The sequence below is a fragment of the Artemia franciscana genome, chromosome 19 (genome assembly GCF_032884065.1).
Source record: "Artemia franciscana chromosome 19, ASM3288406v1, whole genome shotgun sequence".
Lineage (NCBI taxonomy): Eukaryota > Metazoa > Arthropoda > Branchiopoda > Anostraca > Artemiidae > Artemia > Artemia franciscana.
This window is the reverse complement of record NC_088881.1, coordinates 23,012,606-23,032,287: the sequence shown is the minus strand read 5'-3', so window position 1 is coordinate 23,032,287 and position 19,682 is coordinate 23,012,606. Positions and strand designations below refer to the sequence as shown.

The following is a 19,682-nucleotide window of genomic DNA, read 5'->3' as shown; positions in this document are numbered from 1 at the left end:
TCCTCTCTCAAAAGATTACACAATGGGACCGTAAGCGTCATCTAAGAAGTTTGTAAGCGCATAGTTAAGAAGGCTTTGAGACTGCAAAATCAACGTCACTGGCGGAGAAGTGGGTATTACAGAAGAAAATACCACTTTTCAATATATTTCCAGAGTTTGTTAAAATTTTCGATCTTTCTTTGCTAATCTTCAGACCAACCGGCTCCGCACTTACATCATAGTTGCACATCATGGCTCGCGATTGGTCTATAGGGTTTTCTAGAAAGACAATGTCTGCTGCAAAATCAAGGTAACTCAGCAAGACGCTAGTATGCTAGCATTAATTCCACACCAGTGACACAACCCGTTGCAAGTTCAATAGTCTGATCGAAAAAAAAGTTAAAAAGTATGAGGTACAGAGTACAGCCCTGTCTCTCACTAAAATCGACATGGAGAGCAATGATAATTCTCAATCACTTGTACAAACGTCCGAGCATGGTGATAGTATACCTGCATGAGACGTATCAGCTTCCCAGGAACACCGTTTTCCTGTACCATAGCCCATATGCAATCAACAGGAATTGGGTCAAAGGCTATGATAAAAGCGATGAAAATGCTAACTGTGATCTTGTTACCCTTCGTGCGGTGCACTTGAATCCGTCGTAGTGTGAAGAGCTGGTCGACGTAGCTCCTTCAAGGTCGGAAGGCCACTTAATTCGGGCATGTGGCGGTGTTCCTGATTGAGCAGGAACAGTTCAGGAGGGCCATGGAGATTATCTTGGCAGGAATGCTTATGAGCGATACCCACGGGAAGTTTTTGTATTCAGCTGAGTCTCCTTTTTTGAAAAGGGAATGATGCTTAAACCTTCAAATTAAACAGAGGCGCCTACTGTTCCCAGATCTTTTAAAGCCGTTTTGGAGATGCTATTGAAGAAGTCATCGGTCCACTTTTTAGATTCTTGGTTTTACTGCGTACATTCCAGGTACTTTATTTTTCAATTTATTTTTGCTACCAAAATTTCCATTTCATCAGGGGGCTCACAACAGTTTCATTAACACTTTCATTTTGATCCTTCGGGAGTTGGGTGAATTATAGAGGATTTAAAAGGTGGATGTTAAAGGCAAACTTGGGGGTATTCACTGGGTGGCGGTAGGTCAAATTGGGGACTTAAAGCTTCTGAAAGTAAAGGTTCTACCAGTCAACAATCCCGTCCCGGCTAATTATTATGCTACCATGTTCGTCTTTTACAGATGCGGAATTTCTGGACCTTTTACAAGTGGTTTCTTTAAGCAGGTGATATAATTTTCGATTGTCTGATTAACTGGCTGCTATTTGGATCTCAAGTGCTATATTTGTCAACTATTTCTGTCTGTCTTGTCGACCCATCTGATGCCACAACTTACGAGGTGTTTGCATTCTGGTGAATGGCAATAACACATTTTTCCTTTCTATGAGGCGGATAGTCTCTTTAGACAGCCACCGTCTCTAGTTGTGTTTTACTTTCCCTAGTGTTTCATTTGCTAATTCTCTTCGACCGTGCTTCGGAACTTCTACCAATCTTCGTCAATCGTCAAATTACCGGAGTATTGTCTTCCGGTGACTCACTGTAGTACTCGTCCTTTAGAGCGCTAAAACGGTTTGAAACTTTAAGCAAAATTATTCTGCTTTTTCAATAGATTCCACAGAACAAAGCATTTATAAATAATTGGTTCGTAGAAAACAGAACAGCATTAAAAAAAACAAGGTTTTTAAAATACCTACTACACCATTTCCAAAACCCGGGATAGGGATATTTTCCCAAATTTTCGCAGCCCCATTAAACCATGTCTCCCCAACCTAACTTCCTCTGCTCTCTCACCTTACTCGTTGATCGATGCTGCTAATGAGAATCTCTTAAACAGTTTCATAACTTCCATCATGGAAAAGCTCAATAAGTTTCAGTACCTTTCCTTAAATTACCAAGGACACTAAGAATGAAATCTGATTATTTAAATGCGTTAAGAAGAAACTTACATAACTATATAAGTCATGAAAAATCAGGAAAACTCAACTTATAATAAGTTAATAATAAGCCTACTATTTTCAAGTTTGAAAATAAGAAACGTGTATGAAAAATCAGCATAAAAATGAGCAAAAAAAATATAACCATGGAACTCTTGAGACTGTAACTTTCCTGTTTACTCTAGCGAAAGAAAAGCACTACCATAAATCTAAACTATGTATTAACATGACTATTAATAAGAGGGGTTCCAGGTTAGACACTTAGAATTATTAGCTAATTGACTTACTTACAAATAAGTTTAAAAAAATAATATTCTTATTATATACGAGAAATAATATATTGTAAAGGAGATTGGAAAAATTGCGCAATCTGTCTCACGGTTTTTCACAGTTACTAAGGGCCGTCGTTGTTACTAATCAAAAACATTCAAGAAGCATGTTTAAGATAATGTAATATTAAAGTTTCCTTCAGGAATATTGCCAACTAAATTATATTTCAATTAATAATACTATCAGTGTCACTAAAAACTCACAACAGCACCAAGCTGCCCGAGGCTCACAATTCTACGCACGCTTCTCCTCCATCCCAATCTATACAAAGCTTCCCTCTTTACGCTTTCCCAAGAAGTTGCAATTTCTTTTAAATCCTTCCTTGTGACCTCTATCCACCCTATTTGGGGATGACCAGCTTTTTGTTGGTCCTAGATGGATAGCAGTAAAGAACAGTCTTTGCTGCTCTACCGTTCTTCTTCCAGAAAACATGTTCTAAACATCTCAACTTTTCTCTCATTATAGCCCTGGAAATTGAAGTAGAAACATATTCTTCGTAAAGCTTATTGTTTGATACAAGGCCAGTCAAGCCGGTAACAAAATTCCAAACACAATTCCTCTGAAAACATCTGACAAATCCTGCTCCTTCTTCCGAATTCCCCAAGTTTCAGAACCACATTTGACCCCTGTCATCATTGGAGCTTCGATCTGATCCTGGGTCACAGACTAATCTTTCTATTCTCAAAACTTTTTACATCTGCAAAGAAAAACAAACTGGCTACTAATAATGCTATGAGTAAAAGCTAAAAAAAAAAAACTTACATGTAAGCCAGCATCAACTGCTTTCAATAGATTTCCAACTCGTTGCACAGGAAGTTTGGGATAGACATACCAAACAAGTTTTAAGACATGACGACAAACATTCTCTCTAGCAATAGCCGTGGAAAAGAATTCATCAAAAACAACGGTACAAAAATCTTCGTTTACAAACTCATCACCGAATGATATCAAAGCACCCACCTAAAAAGTAAGATTAAAAGCAAATTGCAAAAACAACTTTTAGATTTCCGTCGTATAATATATTGTTCACAACATATCCATCTGGCTTTCCTTAAATATCTCCATATTTAACGTGAGCCGGCGTTTCACCGACAGAAAATTCCCCCCCCCCCAAAAAAAAATTGTTCCCCCCTCCATAGAAAATTCCTTATAAGGAAAATTAAGCAGCCAGATAGAAAGTACAAAAAAGGAACTTAAAAATGTTAAACAGATGTCTTAATGGGTAAAAAAAGGACCAGATACTAAAATTTGTTCTAGTACGGGGGCTGATTGGTCTCCAATCACTCTTGACTTATAAGAAAGGACTAGAACATTCAATTTCCAATCAAATGAGCATCCTCCAAAGTTCTGATGACTAAGAGGGGGAGGTTGGGAATGAAGAAGGGTCAGCCACCCTCATATGCAGAATAAACTCTGCTAAGTTTTGGGTTTCATGTTACTCTTTACTTTCATAATAATAACATAGACCAGAAATATCCCTAGAAGTCAAAAGGGACTAAATATCAGTTTCTACCCCACCCTAGCCCGGCTCTTTCATTACAACAAATTTATCAACAAATCAAAGAGAGTTAGAAGAGGCTTCTGTTCCCATCCATATATTAAACGACCACCCTTCTCATAAAAACCTGATATCTTAAGAATGGGCAACTTGTAGAGCTTAAAACTCCTGCCCCGAGGGCTGAAAGGGAGGTTACCAAACCCAAAGGCATGGTTTTTTGACATTTGGAGAGCAGTGACAGCAGAATGACTTTGAGGGCCCTCATAGCCACTACTCTTTTCTTCCTTTAATGATTTAAGATGGCGAAAAAAGTTTAACGGCGATTCCATCAGGGCAAGACGCAGGAACAAATTAAGTAATAGGAAATACTTTCTAATCGATACAGGTGCATGTAACGAAATAGGGTATGTTTTCTTCGAGATGCAGGTATCTCTTACATAATATGGTTTGTTTACTATTGGTTGTTACCTAATAGCTTCTTTGTGGGTTTAATAGAACCTTCAGGAGCCACCAAATAAGGATTTCTTTGATTGTTACTTAATAGTTTCTTTGCGTGTTTAAAAAACCTACAGGGCCCACCAAAGCAGGATTTCCTTAATTGTTACATAATTCGGTATGGGTTTTAGATAATAGTTTCTCTGATTCTTTAAAAAAAACGCAAGGACCCCCTTCTCAAGTAAGGACATGTTCTTAATTCTTCATCGCCAAACATTTTCATGCTTTACAGCCATTTCATGGTAGCAAACAAGGGATTTTTGCCACCATTTTTCTAGGGGCAGAACCGTTATAGAGACTAGACATGTATTGAATTTCCTAGGAACAAAGCCTTTTGTTTCCAGAAGCGTCACGTGATCCGCTAATATTCTAACAGGAATCGAGTAATTCCCTTTGTCTCCAGGGGGGTATAAAATGAGTATTGAACAAACTTCCCCATCAGTCTTGCATAAGATTCTGCAAGCGACACAACTTGTTGAAAAAAATGGATATGTCTAAATGATACCAATAGGTAAGCCTCTCTTTCTGTATACCCCCTCCCCCCACCAACACAAATTCCCAAATTTGAGCTGACAGAATTCCCTATATTAGATAAAGAAGTAAAACCCTAGCACTCACCCCTTATAAAGTTTTATTGGAGGTATAACCTTATTTTTATCACTAAATTCATGTTCCCACATTAAAACAAATTTTTCTATTAGTGGTTATGTATTCTGACAGTTCCCAATTGGGCAACCACCTGCCTCCTATTCGGGATAGACATTAATTACCATGTGCGCTTATCATTTTGGCATATGGTTAAATACTTGCCAAAAAACACCCCGTGTTAAGCTGATGGACAATGGTTTATTCTTGGCGGCCGGTAAATTTGGATGTTCTGATATTACGAGCGTTTCGTAATTTAGAAATATTTTCCTCATCAGTTTCGCAAGTTAAACATAATCTATGATTTTTGAGGAAGGGGGAGCAAAACTCTAACTACTTTCACTTTAAGTGGTCAACATAAGTTATTATTGCTATTTAATCGTAAACAAGGAGCTGCATATTTTCCTTTACTATTGTTTATTATAGAGAGAACAAAAACGCAAAGAAAGTATTTACGATCTATGATACTCATTAATTCAAATTTGGTTAAATATGGTTAAATACTTGCCCAAAAACACCCCGTGTCAAGCTGATGGACAATGGTTTATTCTTGGCGGCCGGTAAATTTGGATGTTCTGATATTACGAGCGTTTCTAGAAATATTTTCCTCATCAATTTCGCAAGTTAAACATAATCTATGATTTTTGAGGAAGAGGGAGCAAAATTCTAACTACTTTCACTTTAAATAGTCAACACAAGTTATTTTTGCTATTTAAACGTGAACAAGGAGGTGCATATTTTCCTTTACTATAGTTTATTATAGAGAGAATAAAAACGCAAAGAAAGTATTTACGATTTGTGATACTCATTAATTCAAATTTTTCTCTTAAATACCAATTTTTTCCTCTATTCGCTACATAACTCACCGTCAGTTAGATATTGTATAGTTATATTATTCTACGATTCTATTTTGGTTAACTGAACTCATTGCTTTTCTTTGGAGAATTTTCTTTTATCCTAGCAAAGCGTGAAAATCCTGGTTTCCGACATCGATATTGATATAACATCGATATACATAACTCACCTTCACTTAGCCATTATATGATTAAATGATTTTATTTTGGTTAATTGAATTCATTACTTTTCTTTGGAGAAGTTTCTTTTATCCTAGCAGAGCATAAGAACTCATGGTTTTTAACATTGATATTGAAGGGATAGGGTGAAATGGGCTTAATTTAAGTGAGGCCATGTTGAAATTAGATTTAAGTTATTTGGAAACAACAAAAATTATTTTTTATCCTTTCGATGATATGCTTGAGGACATGAACAGCTATGCGTGAGTTACTAGAAAGTTAAGATCAAAAACACAAGAGAATACTTAGGGTCTGTGATATTCGCTAATTCAAAAATTCTGTCAAATATTTCATTTTTACCGTACCCCCTTACTAAAGTTGAGAAACTTTAAATTCCTCTTAGAGCAAAGGGGTTGTTCATCATTTGCCTACCATAGTTCCGTATCATTACAGCATTCTTTTGGACTAGGCCAAAGTAGGTGGGGGAGCAATGGGGTTATTTCTGAAGGCTAAGATGATTTTTAATTATATATGTCTTTTTAAAAAAAACTAATTTCCATGAAAGATCAAATAAGATGTATTTTTATTTCTTGTATTTAAATAAGATTTTATTTCTTTTTAAGCAAAATTCAGAGCTTCCTTCCCAAAAGAGGACAAGAATATGGGTAATCCCATTATAGAGCGGGAGTGCAGACCCATCTGTGCTCCCCATACAAGGAGAGAATGCGCCCCCTTCAGCTCTCAACCCCCATGGTAAGATTGTAAGCCCCTCTGTCCTCTGCAAGCAAGATGGTGAAGTCACCAGAGCTTTAAGACCTGTAATCATGACAGTGTAACTGCCGGCCCAACGGGACCTGCACTCTCAATGCAAGCCCATGGTGTATGGCCTTCTCACCTATCTAAGAAGGAGCTGTTGATCTTAATGTAAGTGTAAATTCTTTGATTTTTTCATAAATTCTTTCACAAATTTATATATCTATTTTTTCATATATAGGTTATAATTTTTTTGTTTATTTATGATAGTTTTAATTAAATAGTTGAGGTTTAAGTAAATAGCAGAGTTAATAGGTAAGTAGTTACGTGGACTTTCGCGCACCCGCGAACCCGCATCAGTTTCCTCCAGCGTGAAAGGGTTGTTTAATTTATTTATTTGTTTGTGAATGTGGATTAATAAACTTATATTATTTAATGGCACGGTTTTTCTAGCTAATGTTTATTTTTGTCCTGACTAACAAATGGGGGAATAACAAGGACATCGCGAGAGCCCTTGTTCCAGACTTCTGAGAGGGGTTTTAATGGTATTGCCCCATCCGAAATATAATTCATTCTTTTAAGCCTTATAAAGATGTTGAGGGGCTATTTTCGCTATGATTTGACGCTAAAAACTACATTTTTCTGGGAACTATTCAGAACATTACTGATATCACCCATATTTTAAAAATACTACATTCCTTTCCATTAGATGCCTTTCTTTTTCAGCTTAATAAAGTCCTGGACCTTTAGTCCCGAAGGGTCTGAGGTGCCACTGCTCCTTAGACTGGTAATATATTCTTTTCAAAGCTTAAAATCACAAATACTTCATGGGAGTAAGAATTAAATTTTTTTCAGGCCACCAATGATGATCTTGCATGGATCGATCTACTACTCATCGACTTCTTTGGTGAAGCATCGCTGGACACAGCCTCCTCAGTAAGTTTTTAAGACTCTTTAGAACATTATAAAACCAACAACGTAAAAAGGGAGCACTCTACCCTACATTTATGTGGTAATTTCTGCTATGAAGTTCTTAACTGGTAGTATGGGGTCTATTGCCCCAAAGGGTCACTTTGGGGGTATAGGTATGATATACTTTCTAACTCTTTAATTCATAACTGGTAGTATCGTCTCAATACGCCATATAGATCATTTTGGGGTCCATTTATGGAATAATTTCTGGTCATTAAAGCATTAGTTAGTTGTGAGGTCATTTTAGCTCTGAACGCTTCTCTGTTAAGTATAAGCAAGTGTCTTACTCGAGAATTTTCCGACTAATACTGAATTCTCTTTAAGCCTAATTCAAATGCTTTCGCAGGATGAAATCAAAATTGTTTCAATGAGCTAATAAGCGCTTATTGTATTCCAGGTTCCCATGCTGGCATTACCAGGTACACCAGGGGCGTACATCGAAAACATACTGCCACCAGAAACACAATTTCGTAAGAATTTAGGTACAAACCCAGTGGAAAGTGAACATGAGAGGGATTATAGTAGGTGGGTGAGCAGTATTAGTATACTATCCCCAAACTTTGAACTAGATATTGTAGTGAAGGATCCTGGCCTCGATGTAGAATTCTCAGACAATCTATTAAATCAAGTGCCATCTAGTCAGGTCGAGAGGATACTAGAAGATCAAGTACCCACCCCTCACAGTGATTGTGATATGGAGGAACCGGGAAAAACTGGTGCCGGCTCACTTCCTGTTTTACCTTAGTTTTATTCAGTCGATACCGCTTTGGAAAACATTTATGTTTCTAGGGCTGAGTTTGGAGGCCCCTTCAACACTCTTGTAAGTGGTAGTATCCATAACTATGCAGTAGACATAGCACACTCCTATGTCAGCACGATTCGGGCCATTCTTGAACGACAAATTCGGGAGGCAGAAGGCAGGGACAGTGTAAAGCATCCATCGCCCATATGTTTAGTGAAAAGTTGGGCGAGGTTTGCTAGCATTACCGAAAAACGGAGATACAGCACTTCATCCAGACTTGAAAAATTTTGAGGGTGTTTTTCGGATTGGGTAGATTTAACAAGGGTGGAAAATAATAATGAAAGTGGGAGCGGGTTTGTAGTTTTATTTACATAAAATTTAGATGTTAATGTAACGAAATTTAAAAAGGAATTTATTTTAAGAGGTGGGAGGAATAAGGGGAGTGTAAAATATAATGCCAATTTAAGAGGTTGTCAAGGTGTACAACACTTCCGTTTCGATGCGGGCTTAGAATGATCCAAGTATTCAGTCCTCACCGCAGGGAATAAATCCTGGAAATATGATGCTACTAGCACGCGTTTGGATGATTTGGCAGTTCATGGGGGAGGAGGCAGAGTATCCTAAAGTTTATTTTAGCTGTTTAAAGGGCCAACATACTGTAACACTTAAGGGGATAGATGGTTTTGAAAGGCCAAATTAGCATTGGGATTTCAGTGTTACAGTACAGAGTATGAAGAGGGTGAACTTAAAGAAAAAAATGGGGTTTTATATTCAGTCGGGCTCCATCCATTGAATAGGTGAAACACTGGATATGGCATCTTTACGAGCCTGCCAAAGACTCTGATTCAATGAGAAATTTCTTTTCAATTCCCCATGTTAGTCCGGTTTAAGAATTTCCAGAACACACTCCTGCAGAGCGACAAGGTGGAATTAGACTTAGAAGCCAAACTCATGGACGTGTGCAATCCATCAAGCTCGAAGCCTGTTACAGAACATGAAGCCTTCACAGTCTCTTGTGAGCATGCTCAAAGAAACTCAAGTAATACCATGCAATTGGTAGAGGTAATTGTGACATTGGGTGGGGAAGATTGTGCAGGCGCAACTATTGTTGCACTTAATAAAACAGCTAAAAAGTTAATTCCGCGGCTGCGCAATGTAAATTATCCAATGACTCTATCACCAGAGGACGAGTTAGCTATGAAAAATAAAGATATGTGTTGGGTTTGCAAGGTGAAATTTGTTGTGGAAAATGGGGAAATGTCAGTCCGCGACCATGATCATTTAAGTTATTCAATTTTTATCAGAAGGGAGTAAATTTCGGGGGGTGGCACATAAATTGTTTAATTTAATCGTTAAGCAGCAATACTTTCTACTGGTTTACATGCACAATTTTCAGTATGATTTGACATTCATATTACCAGCTTTAACATGTTTGCAGAAAGGTGAAGTGTGTGGCGCAAGGGTAGATAGGTCTTTTTCATATGACATCATACCCAAATAATCTGAGAAGTTACTCCTCTTAGAATTCAAATGGAAAATGGTAATACGTACTTGAATTAAATACATTTTTTAGATTCCTATAGTTTCTTTCCCCAATCCCTAAGTCAGCTCATTCAAGTACAAAGTAGTGATGTTAACACTTAGCCCCTCCTTAAACAGCGCTTTCCAGCTGATGAAATGTAGGATTTATTAATGTGTAAGGGCACATACCCGTATGAGTACTACAGCCCCACCTCGAGGCTACGTGAGGAAAAATGACCGCCCATCAAAGGGCTCCACTATTCACTTCACGATCGTCAATGCACCACTGCCGACTATGTGTTTGCTAAAATAGTTTAGACCAAGGGAGGGTGTAAAAATGGGGAGGATTATTGTAAAATGTACCTTTCAATTGATCTATTGACGTTGTTGGATATTGTCTGTAAAAGACGGACAAAATTTACGAGGAATTTGGGTTGGAATTGGGGTATTATTTTTCAACTCCACATATCGTGATAGATTTAATCAGTAAATAAGAAATAGGTCTGATCACCGACGTGGATCAGCACTTATTTATAGAGAGACCCATGCTGAGAGGATACGTTTTTCACGGGGGTCGTATCTTGGAAACCAACCCGAATGGACAAGGCACCGGTAAAAAGTCGAATGTGGTTTTTCTTCATATTGACTCCCTTTATCCGTCTGATAAAGGGTCGGTCTCACTTCTCTTTGTCGTGTAGGAATTACAAATGGCTGGGAAATCCTTGTGTTCAGAACTTCCCCAACATTTACACAGTTGAGGAGAGTGGATCACAAGGATGGTTTTCAAAATTGATGGCGAAATGCCGGTGGAACTTTATGAGTCGGTAAATAACTTTACCGAGTTTCCGTGCATAAGCAGACCAGTACCTAGGGATTCATTGAGTCCCTATAATTTATATCTGGTAGAGGATTGGGGTATGCACTGGGCACCTTCAAAACAAAAGCTTATTGCAAACCTTCACCCGAAACAGAATATCCTTGTACGTCACACTTTTTGTGGTGGATCCTGGCCAACGGTTTCAAGGTTACAAAGATTTATAAAGCAATCCAATTCGATCAAAAGCATTATATGAAGACGTTTATTGACACCTTTGTCAGTAAACGATCTGAGGCAAAATGAAGGTTGAAAACGATATCTTTAAACTCTATTTTAAATTCAGCCTTCGATAAGATGTGCGAGAGTGCGTGCAATAGGAGTCGTTGTGACGTTGTGGCCGACCAAAAAGAATGTGCCCGAATCATTGCAGATCCGAATTTCACATCGTTCGCGATCATAGACTCCGATATGGTCCTTTTACATAGAAAAAACGAAGTGTCATTTTAAATAAAAACATCGTCGCTGACAGTAACATATTAGAAATTTCCAAGAAACTCATATTGGAATTTTATTACAATGTGTGTATGCTCCAATGGCCAGGGGTGGGGCAAGTTCAAGTTTATTATGGGGTTACCGAATCATTATTATTAAAAGTTAAACAAAAATTTATTAGACGATTTGGAAAATGGTAAGCACATTAGCTCTCGAATGGACTATACCAACTGGGACTAGTCAATCTACATGGAACTCGTGAAGCTCCAGACCCCAAATAAGTTATTATTTTTAAAATCGGAGATGGGGAGCGACTTGATATCCCACGGTGTGCTTGCAGGTCCGAAGGTATACTGTGTGCAAACGCACAATGAGAATATAAAAAAAAAATCTGCAGGGGGGTGCCTTTGCACTATCTAAGGAAAATTCCGATATGAGAAAATAACTTAATTCCAAGAGCGAGTGCCACGGCAATCCACTCTTTAAAATTCAAAAGCTACACAGTTCGAGAAGAGCAAAATGCCATGTCGGCCATGTCGAGTAAAGTGTATATGCGCGCAGATGGTATGAGGATACTACCAAATGGTCATTACCTTACTTCGGATCGATACGCATGTGTAGAGTACAGACAGCCTCTCGGTATGGAGAAAGCTAAATAATTGGTGGGAGGATGGTCCCCGTTTTTTCTATCCTTACAGTCAGTCTCCTGTTCAGCAGTGTGTTTTTTTTTAGTCACTTTCCTAGTGTTTTTACATGTTTTTATATATTTGTATTAACTTTTTTCGCATTACGGAATCGTTGTTTAAAAAGTGCTTAATATTGTACTATTGTTTTACATGTTACAAACATCACTAGCCTTTGGCCGCCGAAGCGGCCGCCCCCGCCCCCTCCAAGGGTGGTGCTATTTCCAAGTGCCTTTTTAATGCTGTTCTTTTATGTCTACTGCCTATGAAAAATATTTAAATTTTTGATCCTTTTCAGCTTATCGCTGCCGCTCAGCAGTGTTCAGCCAATTTTTTTTCTACGACTTCAAGTTCAAGGAAAGCACTGACAAAGCATCCCAAAAAACTAACAAGGCTTTTGGCTATGATAGTCTTAACATTATTTGACATTCGTTTGCAAAAAAAATTTTCTAGGGATCTTAGTCTAGAAGATGAGACCCCAAGTCGTCGACCTATATTTATTTATTTGTTTGAAAACGCGTGATACAAAAGCAAGAAGACGGAGCAGTAAAAGAAATCAAAATAATAAAACAATAAAGACAACAATTAAACGCTTCGCAAAATACAAGGCAAACAGAAAATACGAAAGAAACCAGAATATAAAAAACAAAACAAAAAAGAAGCAAAAAACTTCAAAAATGGTGACATACTATACACGCTGCAGAATAATAACGTTTAAACAATCTTACAAGAAATATATTAATAAAAAATATTGAAAAACCTGTCAAAATCAAACACACACAATACGAAACATAGGAAAAAGAGAAACACAATCATCACTGCCTAAGAATGTGGGACCAATCATTTAAATTCCTATCTATTTTTCTATTATGTTTCGCAATTCGTTTGGCAACGGCGGCCTCTGGGTCAGCAACCTTGAATTTCGCAATAGCGAGTGAATTTCCATACCACAGGGGCAGATGAAGTAGATACTTGGCAAAGCGACAGAACATGGATCGGATTTTACTCCTGTCAGTTTTAGTTAGGAGTTTCCAGAAGGTTGCGGTGTAGAAAATACGAGGAAGGGCAACAGCAATATATAGACTTGCTAGAAGATCGGTTGAATCAAAGTTTACAAGATACAATGGAAGCGTAAGCTGCTGAGATTCTACGTCTGATTTGTTCATGAAGTTTTCGGGTGTGTCGGATAGAAGAAGCAATGGGCAGACTTAGATACAAAAGGTGATCTATAAGCTCAACAGAGTTAGATCCAAGCGTGTTCGAAGGAGCAAGGGAATCTGTTTTCCAGTTAAACAGGACAATATCATATTTGGAGGAGTTAAAAATTCAAGCCCAACTTTCTGATACTCCACTTCAAGGATTCCAAAAATTTCAGTGATACGTTGAAAAGTCCGACTAAGGTTTAGGATGTCAGCAGCATAGCATATCAAGGAAAGGTTTAAAAAAGACAGATACAGTGACAGTTGACACAGATTTTGTGTTTCCAGCACATAGTTATTAAAAAGGTTGGGAGAGGTGATAGCTCCTTGACGGGCCCCTTTCTTGACTGGGATAAGTTGTCTACGTGGAATCGGATGCATGCCTTTATCTGGCGGTATAGCAATTCAGGTCAAAGATTTAAGGACCCTAGCCAATAATGATACATCACCTACTCCATATTGATAGGAAGAACCACTCACGTAAGTATGACCCTAAAAACTACAAATTTGAAAGTTTCCAGAACCCCTTCCCCAAAATTCACCAGCAACCCACTCCCTACAGTTATGTTCAAAAAATAATATGGAGGACTTGCAACAAAAAATCAGACAAAAATTAAACGGGTGAGATTTAGCGGCAGGGAGGTGCGTTTAACTAAAGACGCACATGTTTAAATTTGCAACGAAGTTCTTTCTCTTAACAAGAAAAATGACACAAGGCTCATCCACATGCTTGGTGAAAGGCGACTCTGAAGATCGTTAAAAAATGCTGATGAGAATTCTAACATTGTTCCTACAGTGCTAGTTAGTGATGATGCTGATGTACACGTTCTTTTACTGTTTCTTACCAATTGCGATTTCAACAAGATAGAAAAAAAAGTTCTCGAGCTTTCCTGAAGGTGAGTACAAAGGAGGAGATGGTTGCTGCTGGAGAGCGTGCTTTATTGTCCATCTATGGATGCAAGAGTGATCAAAGTCTAAACGCGGCTCACTATTGTATCTTCCAAACGAAGGTCCTGACATCCTCAAAATGTGTGCATCTTTAAGACTTGCCTCCCACACGTGTATCTGTAAACTTTTACTTGCAGTGCGTCTACCATCAACTCCAAAATTGGAGTGAAAATAGCAATCTCAGCCCTCTTCAGTGGGGACTCAGGTACAGGGAAATAGTCTTGGTTTCTATGATGACTGATGTGTCTCTTCCTCCATTGCGGCTTCTGATAGTTCTAAAGTCCTCCTGTACGTCGAATAGCTGTGACTCAGAAAGAAAACCATGCAAAATGTCGGGTCGGGATTGTTCTAGGCAAACCATGGAAAAGCATCTTCCACAACAATACCATAGAAGCTGAAGACGACGAGTCTGGCTTTAATGCCAATGCTTTGGAAGTACACTCATTTTCAACAAAGTGAAAATAATCGAAACCAAAAGATTTTTTTCACCTTAGAGTTTCAGCAAAAAGTAGTCGATTCTAGTAAAGAAGCATGTACTTTACATTCCGTCATATTGTAATTGAAGATGTTTTGCAGGTTAAAAGTCTTTTTCAAAAGGGATATTTTGATAATTATTAGAGTTTACTCCTCTCACTCTAAATTCCAAGGAAGGGGGTTGAAAAAAAATCTGTGTACCACACCGGATGGACCCTTTTTTACCTTCTTCTTGCTTTATATAACCTTAATAGCCCCATAGAAGAAATATCCTATAAATTACCTCGAAATAAACATTTTAGCTTTTTGGCCCCTCTTTCGCACTTTAAGAGATAGGCTAATTTAACCCATTTTGTCTCGGGGTAGCGACGCAAATTTGACATGTTAATAAACATATTTCTCTCTATTGAATGGTAACAAAAACCATTTCTGTTGCAATTGTATCAAGGTCTACCTTTTTTTTCCTACTTTTATTGTACTATCAGTACAATTGCCATAAAAATATCTATCACCTATTATAGCGAATTGAACAATTCAAGGTCGTCTTTTAAACTTCAGATAAATTTAAAAACACACGGCTTTTCAACTGAAAGTAAGGAGCAACATAAAAATTTAAAACAAACATAAATCATTACGTAGGACACATGAGGGAAGCTGCCCCCTCCTCAATACCCCACTCTTTTTACCTTAAAGAAACTTGCCTACAGATTGGTTTCAGTACTCAGCTGACTGACTACATTTCAAACAGTAGGCTATACAAAATGTGTGGTTTGATCCCACTTTCTAGGGCTATAGTGAAAGATAAAGCAGAGATGATTAGGACATCTTCTGTGGATGAAGAATGAAAGATTGCTGAAGGTTGTCCTTTTTTACCAAAATCTAAGTAACCCATTTGCCTGCAAATCAAGCAGACATGCCTAGTCATGACTGAATCTTCAACTACAGTTTTGAGTCTTAAGCATAAATATTGGTCTTTGAATTATTTAACGACCTAAGGACCTATCATTTCAAGCAGATTGTAAATTAGAAAGCTAGTTTAAAATGGATTAGTTGAATATAGCCTATTTTTCATGGTGGCTTAGGCTACTTTGCTTAGGCTAAGCCGACTTACCTAGGAAGAATGAGACGAACGTTTACCTCACTCGTAAAATTTTAGAAGGCAAAGGTGGCCTGACATGTCTATAATACAGGATGCAATTGGAAAATTAGCCTAGGGTTACGGGAAGAACATTGGGCCTACCTTTCCTATTTTATCGTTCGAATCTTTTCCTCAGTCTGCGTTTTTGCACAACGAAGCACAGCCATGACGTGCCATATTCAACGTAAGAACTAAACTTATATCAAATCAGTTGATTCCTATATAAACATTGTGCTTGTAGTTGTTAGCGTAGTTGTTTGTGTCCGGCTATCTGCCTTTTGAACACATCGGCTATGCCCTTACTATAATTCAATATGGCGGCTGTTTGTGGTATTCTTAGTACTAATTTTTACCAAGAGCATTGCCATGAATAATAAACTGGGTATGAAATTACATTATGTTAGGTATGCATGGAACTTTACTTATGAATGACGCCATTAAAATTAGCAGCAAATAAACGAAGGCACCCTCGAAGGCACTTAGGTATTACGTCATATTTGACGTCATTTTATGCATATATGGACCTTATTTATGAGCTACTTTATAAGTTGATTATTCTTATTGCATTCGCTATGCATCCAAGTGAATACCGTGGATTACAAAAGTTGGAAAACATAATCACAAGCAAAAATTGCCTTGAAGTTTCGCCATCCTTAGCAACCGCCTCAGAATGGGCACGAGAATATATTGTTGAGTCAGAAAAGTTGTCTTCATTTCCCCATTCTGTCCGCATTGAGCAGCAGGCCCTTGCAGACAGAGACCTGGCACTCCCATCAAAAAAATTAACAGGAGAGTTATTCCAGCTTAGAGTGGCAAACGAGTTAAACCCAAATATTGATACAATTGAAACATACGAGAGAAATGTTCCTCACGAAGCCTGTTTGAAGAAGTTTTCTCAAAAGCAAAGTTTGACCGTGAAAAACGAAGAAAAACTACATGAGTGCACAGAATGCAAAAAGAGATTTTCTCACAATTCAAAATTGAATGCTCACATGAGAATCCACGATGGAGAAAAACCCTATGAGTGTAAACTATGCCTAGGGAAGTTTTCTCAAAAGTCTAGTTTGATTCGACACATGAGAACCCATAATGGAGAAAAACCTTATGAATGTGAACTATGCCAAAGAAAGTTTTCTCAAAAGCCAACTTTGAACGCACACATGAGAACACACAGTGGAGAAAAACCTTATGAATGTGAACTATGCCAAAAAAAGTTTTCTCAGAAGCAAATATTAACTGTGCATATGAGAACTCACTATGGAGAAAAACCTTATGAATGTGAAGTATGTCTAAGGCATTTTTCTCAAAAGATAGGTTTGATTTTACACACGAGAACTCACAACGGCGAAAAACCTTATGAATGTGACCTATGCCAGAAAAAGTTTTCTCAAAAGGTAAATTTGAAAAGGCATACGGCAACCCACAAAGAAACCAAAAGTGGAGAAAACAAAGAAAAATATGAAAGAACCCAACAGCTCTGATAGCCCAAAGCTGATTCAAATTGAATTATTTATTATTACCTTTAGAAATAAAATCTAAAATTATTCATATCAAATAATTTTTTTGCCTTTTGATCATACAAGTTGGAAAATTTACGTGATTTAGAAATCTGATTGTTGTTTTATAGGTCTAGTTCTGATAAAATTTCAGCTCCCTTATTGGGTTAAAATAGTCACTAGGTTCCAGTCCACTTAAATCTACTGATTGATGTTATCAAATAAGTCGTGGTAAAGAACTGTATGTAAGGATCGATGCGGCTCAGTCTTGATAAAGGTAGATACGTCAAAAGAATCAAATTGAAATGCTTACTAAGGATATTTAAAATCATTAAGTTTCACGTTACCTATCAAAAGTTACAAGCCTGAGAAATGGTGCCTAATTTTATTAAAAGGGTAGAAACACCCACAAAACATTAAGTGATCTTAATGAAAATACCACCAACTAGCTCGGCATATCAGAGAACCTTATTGTAGAGGTTTCAAGTTCCTATACACAAAAATGTGGGATTTTACATTTTCTTTTCCACAAGCGAAGTCATGGATGCGGATATATTTGTTTTGTTTGTTGTTTGTTTTTCCCGGGGATGATCGTATCGAACCTGTGATATTAGAAGTTCAGGGAGGGCTCATTTTATTCTTAATCAAAAGTTCTAGTGTCCTTTTAAGTAATCCAAAATGTTGGAGGACAGCTAGCCCCTTTCTCACACCCTTTTTCCCTTAAAGTCTTCCAATCAAAATTTTGAGATAGTCATTATGTTAAGCTCAGTCGAAAGATTTAATAACTATGTCTTTGATGATGACTTCAGGGTTCGGACAGGTCGGTCTGTTTCAAATTATAGGCTCTGTCCTATTTTTATAGGATTTCCCGGGCCCAAATATAGGCCAAATATAGGATTCGGAAGTCCTCGGGATCAGATCTGTGGTAGATGGCGTGGGATGCCTGGTCACATAAATTACCAAGTTTCATCCCGATCCCTCCAATCTAAGCGTTTTCCATGATTTTAGGTCCCCTCCGCCCAATGTCACCAGATCCGGTCGGGATTTAATATAAGAGCTCTGAGACCCGATATCCTTCTAAATATCAAATTTCATTGAGATCCGATCGCCCGTTCGTAAGTTAAAAATACCTCATTTTTTCTAATTTTTCAGAATCAACCCCCCCCCCAAACTACCCCAAAGAGAGCGGATACGTTCTGGTTATGTCAATCATGTATCTAGGACTTGTGCTTATTTTTCCCACCAAGTTTCAGCCCAATCCCTCCACTTTAAGTGTTTTCCAAGATTTTAGGTTTCCCCTTCCAAACTCCCCCAATGTCACCAGATCCAGTCGGGATTTAAAACAACCGTTCTGATCAACCGTACGTAAGTTAAAAATACTTCATTTTTCTATTTTATCTGGATTAACGGGCCCCAAACTCCCCCCCCCCCCAGATGGTCAAATCGGGAAAACGACTATTTCTAATTTAATCTGGTCCAGTTCCTGATATGCCTGCCAAATTTCATCGTCCTAGCTTACCAGGACCGACAGAATTTGCGATTGCTATGTGTCACTTGGTTAATACCAAGTGCCATAAAAAAAACTATGCTACAATGAGATTAACCGAAAAGACGGACCAAAGAATGATGAGGCGATAAACGATAAAAATCTGATTCCGACAATCTTCCATGCAGGAGGGCCAACTTTGCACTTATATCAGGGACATCAAACTTACAAATTATCTTACCATTGCTATACCAAGGGGGGAGATAAAGTAAAAATTTACAATATCTGAAATAAAAAGTCCGAATCTGATTAAAATCATTTTTCTTTAGAAGGGGATAAAGACCAGATAGATAAAGGAAAGATTGATCACAGAATGTAGCGTACAGCCTACCCAGCGCACTTCTATTATACTTCCCTCGATTAGCAACTTATTTAGATTAGCCCATTTGAATAACTGGGCCGTATTCACATCAGCGAGCCAACGTTCAGCCAGGAAACACATAAGTCGCAAGAACTCCAGTCTCATTAAGCAGAGACTACTAGCCTATATACTGATCTTTGCTCATTTCGGACAGGCCCAACATCACAAAAAACAAAACATAGGCTACTAAGTCAACACAACAGCATAGCCCAGGCAAAGCAGCTTACTAAGCCCAACACAAAGCATTAGTTAAGTTCAAAAAGCTCAACAGTTGTAATTAATTATCAATCTACACCAAAAGACAGAAAATTGCAAATCATGAGCAATGTTCTTAGTGCTCTTCAGCCGAATAATAGGAATAATAGGATTTTAGCCAAAATATAGGCATTTTATAGGAGTGCATTAAAATATAGGAATTTATTGGAATTTATAGGCGAGTCCGAACACTGTGACTTTACCCCCCACAACCCCCGGTGGAAGGGCTGCAAGCTATGAATTTTGCCCATTGTTTACATCCCGTCTCTTGGGAAGTATATAGATATTTTAAGGCGGGGGGAAGACTTTTCTAGTTATTGAAG

At 37.9% G+C, this 19,682-nt stretch overlaps 1 protein-coding gene across 1 annotated transcript in view; it reads right to left on the bottom strand.

Annotated features, from left to right (window-relative positions):
- LOC136039436 (negative elongation factor B-like) overlaps positions 1–19,682 on the bottom strand; it is a 61,009-nt gene that overhangs the window by 5,585 nt on the left and 35,742 nt on the right. Inside the window, exon 8 of the mRNA XM_065723184.1 lies at positions 3,074–3,271. Coding sequence (XP_065579256.1) covers positions 3,074–3,271 — 198 coding nt within the window. The remainder of the gene's footprint in view (positions 1–3,073; positions 3,272–19,682) is intronic.